Genomic DNA, 26,199 nt, shown 5'->3' with positions numbered 1-26,199 from the left:
ATAATTCATTTATAATGCTTTTATCATTCTTTATAATTCTTTTATTATTCTTTAATAATTCTTTTATCATTCTTTACAATCCTTTTATAATTCTTTTATCATTCTTTATAATTCTTTTATCATTCTTTATAATCCTTTTATAATTCTTTTATCATTCTTTATAATTCTTTTATAATTCTTTATAATTCTTTTATCATTCTTTAATCAATCTTTCTAATACTTTTATCATTCTGTATAATTCTTTTATCATTCTTTATAATTCATTTATCATTCAGTAATTCTTTTATCATTCTTTATAATTCTTTATAATTATTTTATAATTCTTTTATCAGTCTTTTATCATTCTTTATAATTCTTTTATTATTCTTTTATAAATCTTTTATCATTCTTTATAATTCTTTTATAATTCTTTTATCATTCTTTATAATTCTTTTATCATTTTTGATCATTCTTTATAATTCTTTTATCATTCTTTATAATTCTTTTATCATTCTTTATAATTGTTTTATAATTCTTTTATCATTCTTTATAATTCTTTTATCATTCTTTATAATTATTTTATCATTTTTTATAATTCTTTTATCATTCTTTATAATTCATTTATCATTCTTATATATTTCTTTTATCATTCTTTATAATTCTTTATAATTCTTTTATCAGTCTTTTATAATTCTTTATAAATCTTTATAAATCTTTTATCATTCTTTATAATTCTTTTATAATTCTTTTATCATTCTTTATAATACTTTTATCATTTTGGATCATTCTTTATAATTCTTTTATCATTCTTTATAATTCTTTTATCATTCTTTATAATTGTTTTATAATTCTTTTATCATTCTTTACAATTATTTTATAATTCTTTTATCATTCTTTTATCATTCTTTATAATTCTTTATAATTCTTTTATCATTCTTTATAATTCTTTTATAATTCTTTACAATTATTTTATAATTCTTTTATAATTCTTTTATCATTCGTTTATCATTCTTTTATAATTCTTTTATCATTCTTTATAATACTTTTATCATTTTTGATCATTCTTTATAATTCTTTTATAATTCTTTTATCATTCTTTATAATTCTTTTATCATTCTTTTATCATTCTTTATAATTCTTTTATCATTTTTTATCATTCTTTATAATTCTTTTATCATTTTTTGTCATTCTTTATAATTCTTTTATCATTCTTTATAATTCTTTTATCATTCTTAATAATTCTTTTATAATTCTTTTATCATTCTTTACAATTCCTTTATCATTCTTTATAATTCTTTTATCATTCTTTAATCATTCTTTTATAATTCTTTTATCATTCTTTATAAATCTTTTATAATTCTTTTATCATTCTTTATAATTCTTTTATCATTTTTTATCATTCTTTATAATTCTTTTATCATTCTTTTATCATTCTTTATAATTCTTTATAATTCTTTTATCATTCTTTATAATTCTTTTATCATACTTTATAATTCTTTCATAATTCTTTTATCATTCTTTGTAATTCTTTTATCATTCTTTATAATTCTCTTATTATTCTTTATAATTCTTTTATAATTCTTTTATCATTCTTTATACTTCTTTTATAATTCTTTTATCATTCTTTCTAATTCTTTTATAATTATTTATAATTCTTTTATCATTCTTTAATCATTCTTTCTAATACTTTTATCATTCTTTATAATTCTTTTTTAATTCTTTTATCATTCTTTATAATTCTTTTATTATTCTTTATAATTCTTTTATAATTCTTTTATCATTCTTTATAATCCTTTATAATTCTTTTATCATTCTTTATAATTCTTTTATAATTCTTTTATCATTCTTTAATCAATCTTTCTAATACTTTTATCATTCTTTTATAATTCTTTTATCATTCTTTAATCAATCTTTCTAATACTTTTATCATTCTTTATAATTCTTTTATAATTCTTTTATCATTCTTTATAATCCTTTTATAATTCTTTTATCATTCTTTATAATTCCTTATAATTCTTTTATCAATCTTTAATCAATCTTTCTAATACTTTTATCATTCTGTATAATTCTTTTATAATTCTTTTATCAGTCTTTTATAATTCTTATATCATTCTTTATAAATCTTTATAAATCTTTTATCATTCTTTATAATTCTTTATAATTCTTTTATCATTCTTTATAATTCTTTTATCATTCTTTATAATTCTTTTATCGTTCTTTTATCATTCTTTACAATTCTTTTATCATTCTTTATAATTCTTTTATCATTCTTTAAAATTCTTTTATCATTCTTTATAATTCTTTTATCATTCTTTATAAATCTTTTATAATTCTTTTATCATTTTTTATAATTCTTTTATCATTTTTTATCATTCTTTATAATCCTTTTATAATTCTTTTATCATTCTTTTATCATTCTTTATCATTCTTTATAATTCGTTTATCATTCTTTATAATTCTTTTATAATTCTTTTATCATTCGTTTATCATTCTTTTATAATTCTTTTATCATTCTTTATAATACTTTTATCATTTTTGATCATTCTTTATAATTCTTTTATAATTCTTTTATCATTCTTTATAATTCTTTTATCATTCTTTAATCATTCTTTCATAATTCTTTTATCATTCTTTATAAATCTTTTATAATTCTTTTATCATTCTTTATAATTCTTTTATCATTTTTTATCATTCTTTATAATTCTTTTATCATTCTTTATAATTCTTTTATCATTCTTAATAATTCTTTTATAATTCTTTTATCATTCTTTACAATTCCTTTATCATTCTTTATAATTCTTTTATCATTCTTTAATCATTCTTTTATAATTCTTTTATCATTCTTTATAAATCTTTTATAATTCTTTTATCATTCTTTATAATTCTTTTATCATTTTTTATCATTCTTTATAATTCTTTTATCATTCTTTTATCATTCTTTATAATTCTTTATAATTCTTTTATCATTCTTTATAATTCTTTTATCATACTTTATAATTCTTTCATAATTCTTTTATCATTCTTTGTAATTCTTTTATCATTCTTTACAATTCTCTAATTATTCTTTATAATTCTTTTATAATTCTTTTATCATTCTTTATACTTCTTTTATAATTCTTTTATCATTCTTTCTAATTCTTTTATAATTATTTATAATTCTTTTATCATTCTTTAATCATTCTTTCTAATACTTTTATCATTCTTTATAATTCTTTTTAAATTCTTTTATCATTCTTTATAATTCTTTTATTATTCTTTATAATTCTTTTATAATTCTTTTTTCATTCTTTATAATCCTTTATAATTCTTTTATCATTCTTTATAATTCTTTTATAATTCTTTTATCATTCTTTAATCAATCTTTCTAATACTTTTATCATTCTTTATAATTCTTTTATAATTCTTTTATCATTCTTTATAATCCTTTTATAATTCTTTTATCATTCTTTATAATTCCTTATAATTCTTTTATCATTCTTTAATCAATCTTTCTAATACTTTTATCATTCTTTATAATTCTTTTATAATTCTTTTATCATTCTTTATAATCCTTTTATAATTCTTTTATCATTCTTTATAATTCCTTATAATTCTTTTATCAATCTTTAATCAATCTTTCTAATACTTTTATCATTCTGTATAATTCTTTTATAATTCTTTTATCAGTCTTTTATAATTCTTATATCATTCTTTATAAATCTTTATAAATCTTTTATCATTTTTTATAATTCTTTTTATCATTTTTTATCATTCTTTATAATCCTTTTATAATTCTTTTATCATTCTTTATAATTCTTTTATAATTCTTTATAGTTCTTTTATAATTCTTTTATCATTCTTTATAATTCTTTTATAATTCTTTTATCATTCTTTACAATTCTTTTATCATTCTTTATAATTCTTTTATCATTCTTTTATCATTCTTTATAATTCTTTATAATTCTTTTATCATTCTTTATAATTCTTTTATCATTCTTTTATTATTCTTTATAATTCTTTATAATTTTTTATCATTCTTTATAATTCTTTTATCATACTTTATAATTCTTTCATAATTATTTTATCATTCTTTGTAATTCTTTTATCATTCTTTACAATTCTTTTATAATTCTTTTATCATTCTTTATAATTCTTTATAATTCTTTTATCATTTTTTATAATTCTTTTATAATTCTTTATAATTCTTTTATAATTCTTTTTTCATTCTTTATAATCCTTTATAATTCTTTTATCATTCTTTATAATTCTTTTATAATTCTTTTATCATTCTTTAATCAATCTTTCTAATACTTTTATCATTCTTTATAATTCTTTTATAATTCTTTTATCATTCTTTATAATCCTTTTATAATTCTTTTATCATTCTTTATAATTCCTTATAATTCTTTTATCATTCTTTAATCAATCTTTCTAATACTTTTATCATTCTTTATAATTCTTTTATAATTCTTTTATCATTCTTTATAATCCTTTTATAATTCTTTTATCATTCTTTATAATTCCTTATAATTCTTTTATCAATCTTTAATCAATCTTTCTAATACTTTTATCATTCTGTATAATTCTTTTATAATTCTTTTATCAGTCTTTTATAATTCTTATATCATTCTTTATAAATCTTTATAATTCTTTTATCATTCTTTATAATCCTTTATAATTCTTTTATCATTCTTTATAATTCTTTTATAATTCTTTTATCATTCTTTAATCAATCTTTCTAATACTTTTATCATTCTTTTATAATTCTTTTATCATTCTTTAATCAATCTTTCTAATACTTTTATCATTCTTTATAATTCTTTTATAATTCTTTTATCATTCTTTATAATCCTTTTATAATTCTTTTATCATTCTTTATAATTCCTTATAATTCTTTTATCAATCTTTAATCAATCTTTCTAATACTTTTATCATTCTGTATAATTCTTTTATAATTCTTTTATCAGTCTTTTATAATTCTTATATCATTCTTTATAAATCTTTATAAATCTTTTATCATTCTTTATAATTCTTTATAATTCTTTTATCATTCTTTATAATTCTTTTATCATTCTTTATAATTCTTTTATCGTTCTTTTATCATTCTTTACAATTCTTTTATCATTCTTTATAATTCTTTTATCATTCTTTAAAATTCTTTTATCATTCTTTATAATTCTTTTATCATTCTTTATAAATCTTTTATAATTCTTTTATCATTTTTTATAATTCTTTTATCATTTTTTATCATTCTTTATAATCCTTTTATAATTCTTTTATCATTCTTTTATCATTCTTTATCATTCTTTATAATTCGTTTATCATTCTTTATAATTCTTTTATAATTCTTTTATCATTCGTTTATCATTCTTTTATAATTCTTTTATCATTCTTTATAATACTTTTATCATTTTTGATCATTCTTTATAATTCTTTTATAATTCTTTTATCATTCTTTATAATTCTTTTATCATTCTTTAATCATTCTTTCATAATTCTTTTATCATTCTTTATAAATCTTTTATAATTCTTTTATCATTCTTTATAATTCTTTTATCATTTTTTATCATTCTTTATAATTCTTTTATCATTCTTTATAATTCTTTTATCATTCTTAATAATTCTTTTATAATTCTTTTATCATTCTTTACAATTCCTTTATCATTCTTTATAATTCTTTTATCATTCTTTAATCATTCTTTTATAATTCTTTTATCATTCTTTATAAATCTTTTATAATTCTTTTATCATTCTTTATAATTCTTTTATCATTTTTTATCATTCTTTATAATTCTTTTATCATTCTTTTATCATTCTTTATAATTCTTTATAATTCTTTTATCATTCTTTATAATTCTTTTATCATACTTTATAATTCTTTCATAATTCTTTTATCATTCTTTGTAATTCTTTTATCATTCTTTACAATTCTCTAATTATTCTTTATAATTCTTTTATAATTCTTTTATCATTCTTTATACTTCTTTTATAATTCTTTTATCATTCTTTCTAATTCTTTTATAATTATTTATAATTCTTTTATCATTCTTTAATCATTCTTTCTAATACTTTTATCATTCTTTATAATTCTTTTTAAATTCTTTTATCATTCTTTATAATTCTTTTATTATTCTTTATAATTCTTTTATAATTCTTTTTTCATTCTTTATAATCCTTTATAATTCTTTTATCATTCTTTATAATTCTTTTATAATTCTTTTATCATTCTTTAATCAATCTTTCTAATACTTTTATCATTCTTTATAATTCTTTTATAATTCTTTTATCATTCTTTATAATCCTTTTATAATTCTTTTATCATTCTTTATAATTCCTTATAATTCTTTTATCATTCTTTAATCAATCTTTCTAATACTTTTATCATTCTTTATAATTCTTTTATAATTCTTTTATCATTCTTTATAATCCTTTTATAATTCTTTTATCATTCTTTATAATTCCTTATAATTCTTTTATCAATCTTTAATCAATCTTTCTAATACTTTTATCATTCTGTATAATTCTTTTATAATTCTTTTATCAGTCTTTTATAATTCTTATATCATTCTTTATAAATCTTTATAAATCTTTTATCATTTTTTATAATTCTTTTTATCATTTTTTATCATTCTTTATAATCCTTTTATAATTCTTTTATCATTCTTTATAATTCTTTTATAATTCTTTATAGTTCTTTTATAATTCTTTTATCATTCTTTATAATTCTTTTATAATTCTTTTATCATTCTTTACAATTCTTTTATCATTCTTTATAATTCTTTTATCATTCTTTTATCATTCTTTATAATTCTTTATAATTCTTTTATCATTCTTTATAATTCTTTTATCATTCTTTTATTATTCTTTATAATTCTTTATAATTTTTTATCATTCTTTATAATTCTTTTATCATACTTTATAATTCTTTCATAATTATTTTATCATTCTTTGTAATTCTTTTATCATTCTTTACAATTCTTTTATAATTCTTTTATCATTCTTTATAATTCTTTATAATTCTTTTATCATTTTTTATAATTCTTTTATAATTCTTTACAATTATTTTATAATTCTTTTATCATTCGTTTATCATTCTTTTATAATTCTTTTATCATTCTTTATAATTCTTTTATCATTTGTTATCATTCTTTATAATTCTTTTATAATTCTTTTATCATTCTTTATAATTCTTTTATCATTCTTTTATCGTTCTTTACAATTCTTTTATCATTCTTTATAATTCTTTTATCATTCTTTAATCATTCTTTTATAATTCTTTTATCATTCTTTATAAATCTTTTATAATTCTTTTATCATTGTTTATCATTCTTTATAATTCTTTTATCATTCTTTATAATTCTTTTATCATTCTTAATAATTATTTTATAATTCTTTTATCATTCTTTACAATTCCTTTATCATTCTTTATAATTCTTTTATCATTCTTTAATCATTCTTTTATAATTCTTTTATCATTCTTTATAAATCTTTTATAATTCTTTTATCATTCTTTACAATTCTTTTATCATTCTTTATAATTCTTTTATCATACTTTATAATTCGTTCATAATTCTTTTATCATTCTTTGTAATTTTTTATCATTCTTTATAATTCTCTTATTATTCTTTATAATTCTTTTATAATTCTTTTATCATTCTGTATAATTCTTTTATAATTCTTTTATCATTCTTTATAATTATTTGTAATTCTTTTCTCATTTTTTCTAATTCTATTATCATTCTTTATAATTCTTTTATCATTCTTTTATTATTCTTTTATCATTATGTTATCATTCTTTATAATTCTTTTCTCATTTTTTCTAATTCTATTATCATTCTTTATTATTCTTTTATCATTCTTTATTATCCTTTTATCATTCTTTATAATTCTTTTATCATTCTTTATAATCATTTTATCATTCTTTATAATCCTTTTATCAATATTTATAATTCTTTTATCATTCTTTATCATTCTTTTATAATTTTTTTTATCATTCTTTATAAATCATTTATTATTCTTTTATCATTCTCTGTAATTCTTTTATCATTCTTTATAATGCTTTTATAATTTTTTTTTCATTCTTTGTAATTCTTTATAATGCTTTTATCATTCTTTTATCATTCTTTATAATGCTTTTATAATTTTTTTTCATTCTTTGTAATTCTTTTATCATTCTTTATTATTCTTTTATCATTCTTTTATCATTCTTTATAATTCTTTTATTATTCTTTATAATTATTTTATCATTCTTTATAATTCTTTTATCATTCTTTATAATTATTTTATCATTTTTTATAATTCTTTTATCAATCTTTATAATTCTTTTATAATTCTTTTATCATTCTTTATAATTCTTTTATCATTCTTTATAATTATTTTATCATTTTTTATAATTCTTTTATCAATCTTTATAATTATTTTATCATTCTTTATCATTCTTTTATCATTCTTTATAATTCTTTTATCAATCTTTATAATTCTTTTATCATTCTTTTATCATTCTTTATAATTCTTTTATCATTCTTTATAATTATTTTATCATTCTTTATAATTCTTTTATCAATCTTTATATATCTTTTATCATTCTTTTATCATTCTTTATAATTATTTTATCATTCTTTATAGTTCTTTTATCATTCTTTATACTTATTTTATCATTCTTTATAATTCTTTTATCATTCTTTTATCATTCTTTATACTTATTTTATCATTCTTTATACTTATTTTATCATTCTTTATATTTATTTTATCATTCTTTATAATTCTTTTGTAATTCTTTCATCATTCTTTATAATTCTTCTATCATTCTTTTATCATTCTTTATATTTATTTTATCATTCTTTATACTTATTTTATCATACTTTATAATTCTTTTATCATTCTTTTATAATTCTTTATACTTATTTTATCATTCTTTATAATCCTTTTATAATTCTTTCATCATTCTTTATAATTCTTTTATCATTATTTTATCATTCTTTATCATTCTTTTATAATTATTTTATCATTCTTTATAATTCGTTATAATCCTTTTATTATTCTTTCATCATTCTTTTTTATTCTTTTATCATTCTTTATACTTATTTTATCATTCTTTATACTTATTTTATCATTCTTTATAATTCTTTTATCATTCTTTTATCATTCTTTATACTTATTTTATCATTCTTTATAATTCTCTTATAATTCTTTTATCATTTTTTATAATTCTTTTATCATTCTTTTATCATTCTTTATACTTATTTTATCATTCTTTATAATCCTTTTATAATTCTTTCATCATTCTTTATAATTCTTTTATCATTATTTTATCATTCTTTATCATTCTTTTATAATTATTTTATCATTCTTTATAATTCTTTTATTATTCTGTAATTCTTTTATCATTCTTTATAATTCTTTATAATTCTTTTATTATTCTTTCATCATTCTTTTTTATTCTTTTATCATTCTTTATACTTATTTTATCATTCTTTATACTTATTTTATCATTCTTTATAATTCTTTTATAATTCTTTCATCATTCTTTATAATTCTTTTATCATTCTTTTGTCATTCTTTATAATTCTTTTATTATTCTTTATAATTATTTTATCATTCTTTATAATTCTTTTATCATTCTTTATAATTATTTTATCATTTTTTATAATTCTTTTATCAATCTTTATAATTCTTTTATAATTCTTTTATCATTCTTTATAATTCTTTTATCATTCTTTATAATTATTTTATCATTTTTTATAATTCTTTTATCAATCTTTATAATTATTTTATCATTCTTTATCATTCTTTTATCATTCTTTATAATTCTTTTATCAATCTTTATAATTCTTTTATCATTCTTTTATCATTCTTTATAATTCTTTTATCATTCTTTATAATTATTTTATCATTCTTTATAATTCTTTTATCAATCTTTATATATCTTTTATCATTCTTTTATCATTCTTTATAATTATTTTATCATTCTTTATAATTCTTTTATCATTCTTTATACTTATTTTATCATTCTTTATAATTCTTTTATCATTCTTTTATCATTCTTTATACTTATTTTATCATTCTTTATACTTATTTTATCATTCTTTATATTTATTTTATCATTCTTTATAATTCTTTTGTAATTCTTTCATCATTCTTTATAATTCTTCTATCATTCTTTTATCATTCTTTATATTTATTTTATCATTCTTTATACTTATTTTATCATACTTTATAATTCTTTTATCATTCTTTTATAATTCTTTATACTTATTTTATCATTCTTTATAATCCTTTTATAATTCTTTCATCATTCTTTATAATTCTTTTATCATTATTTTATCATTCTTTATCATTCTTTTATAATTATTTTATCATTCTTTATAATTCTTTTATTATTCTTTTGTTATTCTGTAATTCTTTTATCATTCTTTATAATTCTTTATAATCCTTTTATTATTCTTTCATCATTCTTTTTTATTCTTTTATCATTCTTTATACTTATTTTATCATTCCTTATACTTATTTTATCATTCTTTATAATTCTTTTATCATTCTTTTATCATTCTTTATACTTATTTTATCATTCTTTATAATCCTTTTATAATTCTTTCATCATTCTTTATAATTCTTTTATCATTATTTTATCATTCTTTATCATTCTTTTATAATTATTTTATCATTCTTTATAATTCGTTATAATCCTTTTATTATTCTTTCATCATTCTTTTTTATTCTTTTATCATTCTTTATACTTATTTTATCATTCTTTATACTTATTTTATCATTCTTTATAATTCTTTTATCATTCTTTTATCATTCTTTATACTTATTTTATCATTCTTTATAATTCTCTTATAATTCTTTTATCATTTTTTATAATTCTTTTATCATTCTTTTATCATTCTTTATACTTATTTTATCATTCTTTATAATCCTTTTATAATTCTTTCATCATTCTTTATAATTCTTTTATCATTATTTTATCATTCTTTATCATTCTTTTATAATTATTTTATCATTCTTTATAATTCTTTTATTATTCTGTAATTCTTTTATCATTCTTTATAATTCTTTATAATTCTTTTATTATTCTTTCATCATTCTTTTTTATTCTTTTATCATTCTTTATACTTATTTTATCATTCTTTATACTTATTTTATCATTCTTTATAATTCTTTTATAATTCTTTCATCATTCTTTATAATTCTTTTATCATTCTTTTGTCATTCTTTATAATTCTTTTATTATTCTTTATAATTATTTTATCATTCTTTATAATTCTTTTATCATTCTTTATAATTATTTTATCATTTTTTATAATTCTTTTATCAATCTTTATAATTCTTTTATAATTCTTTTATCATTCTTTATAATTCTTTTATCATTCTTTATAATTATTTTATCATTTTTTATAATTCTTTTATCAATCTTTATAATTATTTTATCATTCTTTATCATTCTTTTATCATTCTTTATAATTCTTTTATCAATCTTTATAATTCTTTTATCATTCTTTTATCATTCTTTATAATTCTTTTATCATTCTTTATAATTATTTTATCATTCTTTATAATTCTTTTATCAATCTTTATATATCTTTTATCATTCTTTTATCATTCTTTATAATTATTTTATCATTCTTTATAATTCTTTTATCATTCTTTATACTTATTTTATCATTCTTTATAATTCTTTTATCATTCTTTTATCATTCTTTATACTTATTTTATCATTCTTTATACTTATTTTATCATTCTTTATATTTATTTTATCATTCTTTATAATTCTTTTGTAATTCTTTCATCATTCTTTATAATTCTTCTATCATTCTTTTATCATTCTTTATATTTATTTTATCATTCTTTATACTTATTTTATCATACTTTATAATTCTTTTATCATTCTTTTATAATTCTTTATACTTATTTTATCATTCTTTATAATCCTTTTATAATTCTTTCATCATTCTTTATAATTCTTTTATCATTATTTTATCATTCTTTATCATTCTTTTATAATTATTTTATCATTCTTTATAATTCTTTTATTATTCTTTTGTTATTCTGTAATTCTTTTATCATTCTTTATAATTCTTTATAATCCTTTTATTATTCTTTCATCATTCTTTTTTATTCTTTTATCATTCTTTATACTTATTTTATCATTCCTTATACTTATTTTATCATTCTTTATAATTCTTTTATCATTCTTTTATCATTCTTTATACTTATTTTATCATTCTTTATAATTCTCTTATAATTCTTTTATCATTTTTTATAATTCTTTTATCATTCTTTTATCATTCTTTATACTTATTTTATCATTCTTTATAATCCTTTTATAATTCTTTCATCATTCTTTATAATTCTTTTATCATTATTTTATCATTCTTTATCATTCTTTTATAATTATTTTATCATTCTTTATAATTCTTTTATTATTCTGTAATTCTTTTATCATTCTTTATAATTCTTTATAATTCTTTTATTATTCTTTCATCATTCTTTTTTATTCTTTTATCATTCTTTATACTTATTTTATCATTCTTTATACTTATTTTATCATTCTTTATAATTCTTTTATAATTCTTTCATCATTCTTTATAATTCTTTTATCATTCGTTTATCATTCTTTATACTTATTTTATCATTCTTTATAATTCTCTTATAATTCTTTTATCATTTTTTATAATTATTTTATCATTCTTTTATCATTCTTTATACTTATTTTATCATTCTTTAATCTTTTTTTATCATTCTTTATACTTATTTTATCATTCTTTATAATTCTTTTATAATTCTTTCATCATTCTTTATAATTCTTTTATCATTATTTTGTCATTCTTTATAATTCTTTTATTATTCTTTCATCATTCTTTTTTCTTCTTTTATCATTCTTTATACTTATTTTATCATTCTTTATACTTATTTTATCATTCTTTATAATTCTTTCATCATTCTTTATAATTCTTTAATCTTTTTTTATTATTCTTTATACTTATTTTATCATTCTTTATAATTCTTTTATAATTCTTTCATCATTCTTTATAATTCTTTTATCATTATTTTGTCATTCTTTATAATTCTTTTATAATTATTTTATCATTCTTTATAATTCTTTTATCATTCTTTTATTATTCTATAATTCTTTTATCATTCTTTATAATTCTTTATAATTCTTTTATTATTCTTTCATCATTCTTTTTTATTCTTTTATCATTCTTTATAATTCTTTTATCATTCTTTTTTATTCTTTTATCATTCTTTAGAATTCTTTTATAATTATTTTATCATTCTTTATAATTCTTTTATCATTCTTTATAATTCTTTTATTATTCGTTTATCATTCTTTTATTATTCTATAATTCTTTTATCATTCTTTGTAATTCTTTATAATTCTTTTATTATTCTTTCATCATTCTTTTTTCATTCTTTATAATTCATTTATAATTCTTTTTTCATTCTTTATATTATTTTATCATTCTTTATAATTCTTTTATTATTCTTTTATCATTCTTTATAATTCTTTTATTATTCTTTTATCATTCTTTTATTATTCTATAATTCTTTTATCATTCTTTGTAATTCTTTATAATTCTTTTATTATTCTTTCATCATTCTTTTTTATTCTTTTATCATTCTTTATAATTTTTTAATATTATTTTATCATTCTTTATAATTATTTTATCATTCTTTTATCATTCTTTATAATTCTTTTATAATTATTTTATCATTCATTCTAATTATTTTATCATTCTTTATAATTATTTTGTCATTCGTTATACTTCTTTTATCCTTCTTTAGAATTCTTTTATTATTCTTTTATCATTCTTTTATTATTCTATAATTCTTTTATCATTCTTTATAATTCTTTATAATTCTTTTATAATTATTTTATCATTCTTTATAATTCTTTTCTTATTCTTTTATTATTCTATAATTCTTTTATCATTCTTTATAAATCTTTATAATTCTTTTATTATTCTTTCATCATTCTTTTTTCTTCTTTTATCATTCTTTATACTTATTTTATCATTCTTTATACTTATTTTATCATTCTTTATAATTCTTTCATCATTCTTTATAATTCTTTAATCTTTTTTTATCATTCTTTATACTTATTTTATCATTCTTTATAATTCTTTTATAATTCTTTCATCATTCTTTATAATTCTTTTATCATTATTTTGTCATTCTTTATAATTCTTTTATAATTATTTTATCATTCTTTATAATTCTTTTATCATTCTTTTATTATTCTATAATTCTTTTATCATTCTTTATAATTCTTTTATTATTCTTTCATCATTCTTTTTTATTCTTTTATCATTCTTTATAATTCTTTTATCATTCTTTTTTATTCTTTTATCATTCTTTTATCATTCTTTATAATTCTTTTATAATTATTTTATAATTCTTTATAATTCTTTTATCATTCTTTATAATTCTTTTATTATTCGTTTATCATTCTTTTATTATTCTATAATTCTTTTATCATTCTTTGTAATTCTTTATAATTCTTTTATTATTCTTTCATCATTCTTTTTTCATTCTTTATAATTCATTTATAATTCTTTTTTCATTCTTTATATTATTTTATCATTCTTTATAATTCTTTTATTATTCTTTTATCATTCTTTATAATTCTTTTATTATTCTTTTATCATTCTTTTATTATTCTATAATTCTTTTATCATTCTTTGTAATTCTTTATAATTCTTTTATTATTCTTTCATCATTCTTTTTTATTCTTTTATCATTCTTTATAATTTTTTAATATTATTTTATCATTCTTTATAATTATTTTATCATTCTTTTATCATTCTTTATAATTCTTTTATAATTATTTTATCATTCATTCTAATTATTTTATCATTCTTTATAATTCTTTTGTCATTCGTTATACTTCTTTTATCCTTCTTTAGAATTCTTTTATTATTCTTTTATCATTCTTTTATTATTCTATAATTCTTTTATCATTCTTTATAATTCTTTATAATTCTTTTATCATTCTTTATAATTCTTTTATTATTCTTTCATCATTCTCTGTAATTCTTTTATCATTCTTTATAATTTTTTAATATTATTTTATCATTCTTTATAATTCATTTATCATTTTTTATAATTTTTTTTATCATTCTTTACAATTATTTTATCATTCTTTTATCATTCTTTATAATTCTTTTATAATTCTTTTATCATTCTTTATAATTATTTTATCATTCTTTATAATTCTTTTATCATTCTTTATACTTCTTTTATCCTTCTTTAGAATTCTTTTATTATTCTTTTATCATTCTTTTATTATTCTATAATTCTTTTATCATTCTTTATAATTCTTTTATTATTCTTTCATCATTCTCTGTAATTCTTTTATCATTCTTTATAATTTTTTAATATTATTTTATCATTCTTTATAATTCTTTTATCATTTTTTATAATTCTTTTATCATTCTTCATAATTCTTTTCTAATTCTTTTATCATTCTTTGTAATTATTTTACAATTCTTTTATCATTCTTTATAATTCTTTTATAATTCTTTATAATTCTTTTATCATTCTTTTATCATTCTTTTCTAATATTTTTATAATTCTTTTATCTTTCTTTTATCATTCTTGATTATTCTTTTATTATTTATCATTCGTTTATCAATCTGTATAATTCTTTTTCATTCTTTTATAATTCTTTTACAGCGATTAAGTGCAAAAGGGTCCTGAGAATGTTTTCTGATTTATTTATGGTGTGTCTTTTGGATTAAATATTTTTACTGTTTTCCCCCCTCCCTCGGCCCAACCCGCAGCTTGGGACTAAATTGGAGTCCCGCCCAATTTGCCCAGGATCGCGTTTCCCGCCGAGAATCTGCGTGTAAGACCCATTTTTCCCGCCAAGTGGAATTTTTTCCTTTTTTTTGTGTAATTTTTCGCCGCCGTTAATTTAATCATCTTAGCGGTTTTTTGGGCGACAATCCGATGATATTGGATTTCATGGAAATTCTAGTCCACTGAATGATAGCGCACAGAAGGGGGCCATTGGCCCATCGTGCCTGTGCCGGCTCTTTGCAGAGCTATCCAATCAGTCCCACTCCCCCCTGCTCTTTCCCTTTCAGGCCGGGTCTTCCACCGATCACAACAACTCGCTGTGTGAACACAATTCTCCTCACCTTCCCCTCTGATAGTTTTACCAATTATCTTAAAGCTGTGACCTCCGGTTAATGCCCCTTCAATCACTGCAAACAGTTTCTCCCTATCTACTCTATTAAAAGACCTCGATCAAATCTTCCCTTAACCTTCTCTGCTCTAAGGAGAACAACCCCAGCTTCTCCAGTCTCTCCACATCACTGAAGTTCCCCATCCCTGGTACCATTCGGGTCAATCTCCCTCCACACCCTCTCTAAGGCCTTCACATCCTCCCTCAAGTACAGTGCCCAGAATCGAACTCACTACTCCAGCTAAAGCCTAACCAGTGTTTTATAACCATGACTTCCTTGCTTTTGGACTGTCTGCCTCTATTAAGCCAAGGATCCCAAGGATGCTTTCTGAACAGCTTTCTCAATTCATACTGTCACTGTGAAAGATTTGTGTACATACACACTGTTCTTGCACCCATTTCAAATTGTACCCTTTAGTTTATATTGCCTTTCCTAATTCTTCCAAACAAAGTGTATCACTTCACACTTCCCTGCGTTAAATTTCAACTGCCACGTGCCTGCCCATTTCAATAGTCTATATCCTCCTGAAATCTAGAAAGTGAGCAACAGAAAGATGACTCGACAGTGTAGAGGGAGCTTTACGCTGTATCTAACCCCGTGCTGTACCTGCCCTCGGAGTGTTTGATGGGACGGTGTAAAGGGAGCTTTACTCTATATCTAACCCGTGCTGTACCTGCCCTGGGAGTGTTTGATGGGGACAGTGTAGAGGGAGCTTTACTCTGTATCTAACCCCATGCTGTACCTACCCTGGGAGTGTTTGATGGGACAGTGTAGAGGGAGCTTTACTCTGTATCTAACCCCGTGCTGTACCTGCCCTGGGAGTGTTTGATGGGACAGTGTAGCAGGAGCTTTACTCTGTATCTAACCCGTGCTGTACCTGCTGTGGGAGTGTTTGATGGGACAGTGTAGAGGGAGCTTTACTCTGTATCTAACCCCGTGCTGTACCTGCCCTGGGAGTGTTTGATGGGACAGTGTAGAGGGAGCTTTACTCTGTATCTAACCCGTGCTGTACCTGCCCTGGGAGTGTTTAATGGGACAGTGTAGAGGGAGCTTTACTCTGTATCTAACCCCGTGCTGTACCTGCCCTGGGAGTGTTTGATGGGACAGTGTAGAGGGAGCTTTACTCTATATCTAACCCATGCTGTACCTGCCCTGGGAGTGTTTGATGGGACAGTGTAGAGGGAGCCCTGAAAGCCTTGCCTCCCTCATTGCTCTTATCGTGACAGACCACGGCCTGTTAAATGTGAGGCTGCTGCCCCCCCAATCGCTGTGTCCTGATTGACCCACTTTGTATCCCACATCATGAGCCTGGGCCTTTCTCCTAGGCTGCAACATTGACAAGCAGCGCGCACACGTACCCAGCAGGTGACAGTTCTTCACTGCCCAGCAATAGGCGAAGAAGCACTCCTCGAGGGCCCGGGGGAAGGGGGCCTCAGGGGCCAGCGAGTAATCGATGGAAAGTATCGGTGAGTCCAGTTCCTGGGCCCAAGTCTTCAGGTAAGCCTAAAAGACAGAAACGGAGAATAAGTGTGATTGCAGGCAGCAGAAAACTCAGCACCGGCTTTACTCTGTATCTAACCCCGGCTGTACCTGCCCTGGGAGTGTTTGATGGGACAGTGTAGAGGGAGCTTTACTCTGTATCTAACCCCGGCTGTACCTGCCCTGGGAGTGTTTGATGGGACAGTGTAGAGGGAGCTTTACTCTGTATCTAATCCCGGCTGTACCTGCCCTGGGAGTGTTTGATGGGACAGTGTAGAGGGAGCTTTACTCTGTATCTAACCCGTGCTGTACCTACCCTGGGAGTGTTTGGTGGGACAGTGTAGAGGGAGCTTTACTCTGTATCGAACCCCGTGCTGTACCTGCCCTGGGAGTGTTTGATGGGACAGTGTAGAGGGAGCTTTAGTCTGTATCAAACTCGTGCTGTTCCTGCCCTGGGAGTGTTTGATGGGACAGTGTAGAGGGAGCTTTACTCTGTATCTAACCCCGTGCTGTACCTGCCTCGGGAGTGTTTGATGGGACAGTGCAGAGGGAGCTTTACTCTGTATCTAACCCCATGCTGAACCTGCCCTGGTATTGCTATTTCTGTTCTCGAGAGCGGACTGCGTATGACCACAGCTGAAATGAATCGCTGCTCCCTTCCTGAATCAGCAGACACAAACAATGAGATCTCTTACCTCATGCGATTTGGAGGTTTGAGCCACGAAGCCGCCGCCATGGAAATGGACAATGAGGAACTTTGACCGGGGAGCCTTCTTGTTTTTCAAGCGCATGTCCAGGCCAATCTGAGCTTCTGGTTTGCAGAGATCATTGAGCTCATCGCTGTCCTAACACCAGTCGGAGAGGCAAGAGAAACATTGATAGAGAATTTAAGCTCTGCAGCCTGGTTGCAGTTTTGAGAAAACACAGACCACATTGCATTAAGTCATCAATCAACTTGACATTTTAGGACCTTTGGTCGCGAGCCAATTAAAGGTTAACAGTGTATCAATTGAGCCAATAAGGTCAAAGAAGGCGCGTTCTTTTCTGTAAATTGAACCAGGTATAAAAACAGCCATTTTGGCCATGTGGTCTCAGAAGGACAAAGGCCTGGCTTAAAGCCAGAAGTTTGTTGCTGCTGCCAGAATAAAATTACATTAAAACTACAACCAGAGTTCGCATTTCATTGAAAATTAAGAGATCTAACAATTTTGGCATCACGAACACGATCGCTGAGGAAAGAAACTGAATTTGGACATCGGACCTACATACTGAGGTAAGGACTCCTCTTTATAAAAGTCCTCGGTCAAAAGTCTAAATTCGCCTCTCCTTCTACGCGATTCCGAAAGCCTCCGGTTTGCGAACCCTCTGGTTGGTAGTCGGCTCGAGCTCCTATAAACGTCTAACTTCGGCGGTGTGTTAGTTAATTAATCACCGACCCACTGATCGGCTGGAAAGCCGACGACTCGAGACCCCAGTAAAGAAATCAGTATTATGGCAGCAAGAGATAAGAGCAAAGAATTGCCTACAACTGTTAAAGGCGGGCGGGCACCACCTGAGGTTTCGATCGATAAAATCCTCGAACAGTTGAAAGAATACATAGAGCAACAATTCAACTTATCTAAAACCTGTATTAAGATCGAACAAAAGTACGGAACCTCCAAAGGACAATTGTCCTTGGACGAGATTAAAAGGGTCTGGGGGAAAAATGACCCGTATGAAAAATAAAGAGCGAATCCGATGGTCCCTAGCCATTATGGGACAGATCCGAAAGTGGAATGAAATTATAATGCGTTCCCAACATGATCGAGAACTGACCAGTACAAAGGGTCAATTGCAAGCTGTTTGTGCACAGCTGCGAAAGACAAGACTTGAACTTGAAAAGTCGGAAGCGGAAGTTAAAGATCTTAAAGGTGAAATTAAGAATGGAAAAAATAATTAGGTCAAGTGACAGTAATAGGAAAAGGAAAATGTATCGGTCAATTCCCAGGGTACCCATGTTTGGATAAATTAAAAGCGCAAACCCGAAGACACGACCGAGGAATAGATACGGATTTTGAATCCCCTGACAATACAGGGTCGGAGGATGAAGAGTTAGGGTGCGCTTTGCCCCGTTTTAAAAAAGACGAGTTGTAGTCAAATCAGAAGAGACTGCGGATGAGGGCGGAACCAAAAAAACGAGGAAAAGGGTGTACGAAGAATACTTATTTCATGATCCGGCAGACCCAGAGAAAATTGATAAATGGTCCAAGGAATTGCCCAATCCAAAGAAAGGGGGAGTAAAAACGTGGGACCAATTGGACCGCTTAAGAAATATATATCAACTTCATCTCTGGGACGGAGTGCAAATTTTTACCATAATGGTGCCAAAAACACAAGGAAGAAAATTGCACGACAAGGTAGAAGAAGCTTTGGGGCAGGATGAGCAAGAATTAAACGCAGGATGGGAGGCGATTAAACACTGGCTGCAAGCCTTCAGTCCAGCTAAGACAGACTGGGGAAAAATTGCAGCCTGCCAACAGAAAGGAACAGAGGAGGTCCTGGAGTATGACGAGCGGTTTAGATGCACGTGGCTAGAACATTCGGGTATGAATAATACAGATGAGGAAATGGATGAACAAGTGTTTGGACCCCTGAAAGCAGCTTTCGTGGCAGGTCTAAAGCCAGAACTATCCAAAATGCTTAAGGTAGTGTTACCGGACTGGGAAGGTAGAGGAACTACCTTTGCAGCATTGGTGGATCGATGTAACCAATTAGATCGGGATATGGGAGCTAAAGTCCGAGCTGTATAGGCTATTGGATGGAAATCCCAGGTTTCCGATAAACAGTCATGAGGAAAATTACCCGGAAAATGTCATTATTGTGGGAAAGAAGGTCACTGGGCCAAGACGTGCAGTGCAAAACAGCAAGGTCGTGGCCGGGGAAGAGGACGCAGCCAGGGATACAATTCAGCCAACAAACCAGGCTTGTCACAAGATAACAACCTCATAGAAGCATTTAAGCAACTGACAATACAACAACAGAAGGAGTTACTTGGGATAGCAAAAAACGATTAGAGCCCACCCTGGCCCCCCTCCTCGCACTAATACAACAGAGGGGAGATGGGCTATATATAACTGTGAGGGTGGGCGATAAGGATGTGGACTGTCTTTTAGACACAGGGGCGGAATTAACATGCTTACCCCTACAATATGGAGACATTTTGCCGTTGGATGGTAGGGCACGTACAGCCTATGGAGTTGAGGGCCATAAAATGGAAATTAAAAGGACAACACTGGTACTTATAGGGCTGGGTCCACATGAACTAACCACGCCGGTCTGGATAGGCCCAGTAGATCAACCCCTTTTGGGAATGGACGTTCTAATCCAAATAAATTCATCGTTGCATTTTGAGGATGGTCGGGTGACATGGTCAATTAGAACTTTGAAGAAAGAAGAATTGAAGGGACACCCGATATGGGCTAAAGATAAGAACAGTTGTGGCCTACTCCAGATGGAGCCTGCAGCATTTACCGTGACCAAGCCTCCATGCACTAAACAGTATCCCATCAGTCCAACTGCCATCACGGGAATCTTACCGGTTATTCAGCAATTGGAGAAACAAAGGGTGCTTATTAAAACGCATAGCTCCTCCAATAGCCCCATGTGGCCGGTACAGAAATCTAATGAGACTTGGTGTTTGACTGTCGATTATAGGAAAGCTAACCAGTGTATTGATCAAAAAGCTCCTTTGGTCGCAGATCCCTCCCCCATTTTTAATGCCCTCAAACCGGAACATAAATATTTCTCGGTTATAGATATGGCCAACGGATTTTGGTCGGTGCCTCTGGCAGGTTCGACAGTGGTTTGCTTTCACGGTCCAAGGACAACAGTATACTTGGACCTGGTCACCGCAAGGTTTCCACAACAGCCCTACGGTATTCCACATGGCTTTACAAAGCCATTTGTGAGAATTACCTCCCCTGTCATCCACAGTCATCCAATACGTAGACGATATCTTGCTAGCTTCAAACATGGCAGAACAGCATGAACAAGATTTACGAGCTTTGCTGGACCACCTTTGGCTGAAAGGACATAAAGCCAGCATCGACAAAGCACAAATATCCCAAGAAGAGGTTGTATACCTGGGACAAAAGATTTCACAAGGAAAGAGAGAACTTACCCAGGATAGAACTGCAGCCATTCGGGCTGCTAAAAAACTCACCACTATTCAGGAACTAAGGTCTTTTTTGGGATTGTGTAACTTTAACAGAAATTGGATTGACTCCTTCACACAGCTTGCTGAGCCATTGAATGATATTTTAAAGGGGAAACATGCCTCTAAAGAAGCCATCACTCTCACTAAGGAACAGCAAGAGGCCTTCCTGAATTTGAAAAAGGCTTTGTGTTCGGCACCGGCTCTGGGAATCCCCGACAGTGGTAAGCCATTTACCCTGTTTGTCCATGAGAAAGAAGGATATATGACAGCTATACTGACACAAGAACATGGTGATCGGCAAAGACCTATTGGCTATTATTCGGCAAAAATGGATGCGGTAGCCCTCAGATGGGGAAGTTGCCTAAGGGTCACGGAAGCTACATGTCGAGCGGTAATGATCACTGAGGGTCTAGTCCTCGACCAAAAGCTGATTGTCAAGTGTCCCCACACCGTATACGCTTTGCTGTCTATGAATAGAATGTCTCAGGTGACGGCAGCTAGATGGACCCGCTGGACAGCAGTTTTGGAAGCTCCTAATCTCCATATCGTCCGGGCCAGCCCGGTTAATCCTGCAACTATGCTCCCGATGTCAGAATCAAGGGAGCAAGAGGGGGGAGAATATGAAGAGCATGACTGCGTGGAGATTTTAAAAGAAACAGAAGAAGCAGCCTTAGCAGCAGAGGAGCCTCTGCACAACCCAGACCTCATCCTGTTTACAGATGATTCCTCCTTTGTTGATAATGGTACCAGAAAAGCAGGATGGGCAGTTAGAACCTTATATGAGGTAGTGGCAAAAGGATGTTTACCCTCAGGAACGTCAGCACAACAGGCCAAGTTACGGGCCCTGTCAGAAGCATGTCGAATAGCAGAAGGACAGACAGCTAATGTCTACACAGATTCGCGTTATGCTTTTGGAGTCGCTCACGACTTTGGTCTGTTACGGCGGAAAAGAGGATTCCTCACTGCTGCTGGTACACCTATCCGAAATGGAAAAGAAGTCCGAGACTTACTAGAGGCCATACAATTACCTCAGGAAGTGTCCATCCTGAAGTGTGAGGCCCATACCAAGGAAAATACCACAGAAGCACAGGGAAATGCCCTAGCCGACCAGGCAGCTAAAGATATCGCCTCACAGGGCGTTCCCCCAGAAGAACCAACACAGATGTGCAGATTGAAAGCACTCAGGACTCTGACACGAGACCTTCAAACAATGCAAGGCGAGTGCTCCCGAGAGGAAAAATGGACATGGATCGAGGCAGGAATTAAGCTATGCGAAGATGGTGTCTGGAGACAAAGAGTTACCGACAAGCCAGTCGCGCCACAAGCGCTTATGCCTTTTTTAGCCCAACAGATCCACTCGTGGGGACACTTGGCCTCACAACAGATGACGGCACGGTTCCAGAAAAGCTGGTGGGGTTGGGGATTTAAAAAACATGCCCAGCTGGTAGCAGACCGCTGTGTGGCCTGCCAGAAAAATAATTCTGGACCCATCACGGTAATGCCCCAACTGAGGCCCCCTGCCCCTGTCGGACCATTCCAGCACCTGCAGGTTGATTATATATCTCTTCCTTCATGCCAAGGATACACTAACATTCTTGTCATGGTCGACAGATTCTCCAGATGGGTAGAAGCTGTCCCAACTAAAAGAGCCACAGCCAATCACACTGCAAAGGTCTTGTGTAAGGATTACATTCCCCGATGGGGAGTCCCGAGTAGCATTGACTCAGATCAGAGAACACACTTCACAGGTGCTATCTGCCAAGAAGTCTGTAGGTTACTGAACATTACGTGGGATTTACACTGTCCTTATCATCCACAATCATCAGGACAAGTCGAGCGAATGAATCGAACTCTGAAACAACGGCTTGTCAAATATCACCAAGAAGGAACACAATGGCCCCAGGCACTACCAATAGTGCTGTGTAGTATTAGGGCAACCCCAAACAGAACTACAGGTCTAAGCCCATTTGAAATTATAACAGGAAGACCCATGTCGCTGCCAGGAACTATCGATTTACGGAAAGCTGATGTTCACTTAATGAGTGACACTTTGTTATCATACTGTCAGAACCTAACCAATGCTATTAGTTCTGTTTCCCGACAGGTATCGGCAGCTTGGGGTAATCCACCCGAAGGAGGACACGACATCATCCCGGGAGTCTGGATGTACGTGAAAAAGTTACATAAAGAATCTTTGGGTGCCAAGTGGGAAGGACCTTATCAAGTGTTATTGACCACCCAGGCAGCTGTTAAAGTCCAAGGAAAGAAAGCCTGGATCCACGCTTCACACGTTAAACGAGCACCCGTAACTGAAGCTGAAATCTAATAAGAACAATTACTTTTTGCGAAAATGTATAAATTTACTGTATTACTGACTGTAGGTATTCTAGGCATTTGCCTACTTCTTACTAGCACCAAAGGGAAATAGTAGGGTAGCAAGGGAATTACATGTAAATACCTTTTTATATATGTCATACATTTATGCCAAACAAGGTAACATTTCTAGTTGTTGGGTGTGTGCGCATATTCCTATTCACTCAAAGGGAGGGATTCCCTTGAGGCCAGTTCCCTTGAATATCTCGGAAATGGTTGAGTGGATAATTAATTAAAACAAAACAGGCAATGCATTTCAGGATACGGAAAACTGGGCACGTAAATGGAAGTCAGCAGGTTACAATCTGACTACCTTTGAAGGGGGATACCAACCGTGGTACAATAATTCCAAACGGCCCCCATTTTTTGTTATCACTAATACAATGGGAATAGGAAGACCGGGGGAATCGGTCTGTCTGATTAGAAATATCAAAGGAGGCCAAAATATGGGGTATAGTAACTGCTCCCGGAATTATAATATAATCAAGCCATGGAACCGTCCAAACTGGGCCGATGTGGGAATTTTTAACGTAACAGGGATTCTGAATAAAACAGATGGAAAAGCCTGGACAGGCCCCGGAGTGTTGCTGACAAAGAAACAGCTAACATTCATTGCCTATAATGGCACCTATTGGGTGTGTGGCCACAAGGCCTACCCTTGGCTGCCCCAGAATTGGACGGGATCCTGCTATTTAGCCCACATTGTGCCATATATGCATCATATAAAGTCACTGTCAGAACATTTACACTGTCCTAAGAGAGCTATCACAGAAACAGAGAGGTTCTTTGCCATTCTGATCCCCAGGTATGGGACCGCCAGACTGGCAAGGGAATCCATTAACATGGCATCCGTTGTGGAACGGGTAGCCAATGATACCTCAGAGGCCCTAGTTAAAATCAATGCAGAAATGGTAGCAATCCACAGAGTAGCCCTACAGAATAGACTGGCCCTTGACTACATCCTGGCTGAAAAGGGAGGTACTTGCACCCTACTCGGAACTGTGTGTTGCACGTATATCCCAGATAGCTCCGAAGAAATTACTTCACTTAGCGGAGCATATTCAAAAGGAGGTAAAAAAAACTTAAGCAACCCCCATCATTCACTTTGTGGAGCGGAGCCACTGAATGGCTAGATTCAATATGAACTTCATTGGTGGAAGGTTTAATTCTATTTGTTGTAAATATTTTACTTTTATATTGTTTGTTTATGTTGATTAAATGTTGTTGCAACCAGGCGGCTGTAGCTGCTGTCCCTAAGGTGAGACACCTTGCAGGTCCCAGCAGACCGTCTGTACGTGGCACAGGGGTATGTTATGCTTAAGGGAAGGTTATTTACTGGTTGAATTAAGATATTGATTTGGATTAAATTGGAATAGGTTCATTAACCTACTAAAACCAGACTTCCATTGTGGCCACGATGGAATTCGGGTTGGTGTAAATTTGTGTGGCAGTTACTAGTCCTGACATATGACGAAACACATCAGCAAATTTTAGAAGGAAACTCTATTAACATGTATGAAATTATTTTGTAGAATGTTTAACCAGTGATACCTGATGTTTTATGATTCAGTTTGTGAAAGAATCAAAGGGGGGATTGATAGAGAATTCAAGCTCTGCAGCCTGGCTGCAGTTTTGAGAAAACACAGACCACATTGCATTAAGTCATCAATCAACTTGACATTTTAGGACCTTTGGTAGCGAGCCAATTAAAGGTTAACAGTATATCAATTGAGCCAATAAGGTCAAAGAAGTCGTGTTCTTTTCTGTAAATTGAACCAGGTAAAAAAACAGCCATTTTGGCCATGTGGTCTCAGAAGGACAAAGGCCTGGCTTAAAGCCAGAAGCTTTACACTCCAGGAAATCCTCCTCCACCGCATTGCTACCAGTTTGGTTAGCCCAATCTATATGTAGATTAAAGTCGCCCATGATAACTGCTGTACCTTTATTGCACACATCCCTTATTTCTTGTTTGATGCTGTCCCCAACCTCACTACTACTGTT

At 27.3% G+C, this 26,199-nt stretch overlaps 1 protein-coding gene across 1 annotated transcript in view; it reads right to left on the bottom strand.

The window, feature by feature from the left end:
• The window catches only part of lipeb (lipase, hormone-sensitive b), a 170,495-nt gene that overhangs the window by 31,500 nt on the left and 112,796 nt on the right, over nt 1–26,199 (bottom strand). The window contains exons 7-8 of the mRNA XM_070869259.1: nt 18,326–18,475; nt 17,510–17,654 (exon numbers count right to left, since the gene is read on the bottom strand). Of these exons, the coding sequence (XP_070725360.1) occupies nt 17,510–17,654; nt 18,326–18,475 (295 nt within the window). The remainder of the gene's footprint in view (nt 1–17,509; nt 17,655–18,325; nt 18,476–26,199) is intronic.

The sequence above is a fragment of the Pristiophorus japonicus genome, chromosome X (assembly GCF_044704955.1).
Source record: "Pristiophorus japonicus isolate sPriJap1 chromosome X, sPriJap1.hap1, whole genome shotgun sequence".
NCBI lineage: Eukaryota > Metazoa > Chordata > Chondrichthyes > Pristiophoridae > Pristiophorus > Pristiophorus japonicus.
The sequence above is the reverse complement of the archived record's forward strand: the minus strand, read 5'-3'. Positions and strand labels throughout refer to the sequence as shown.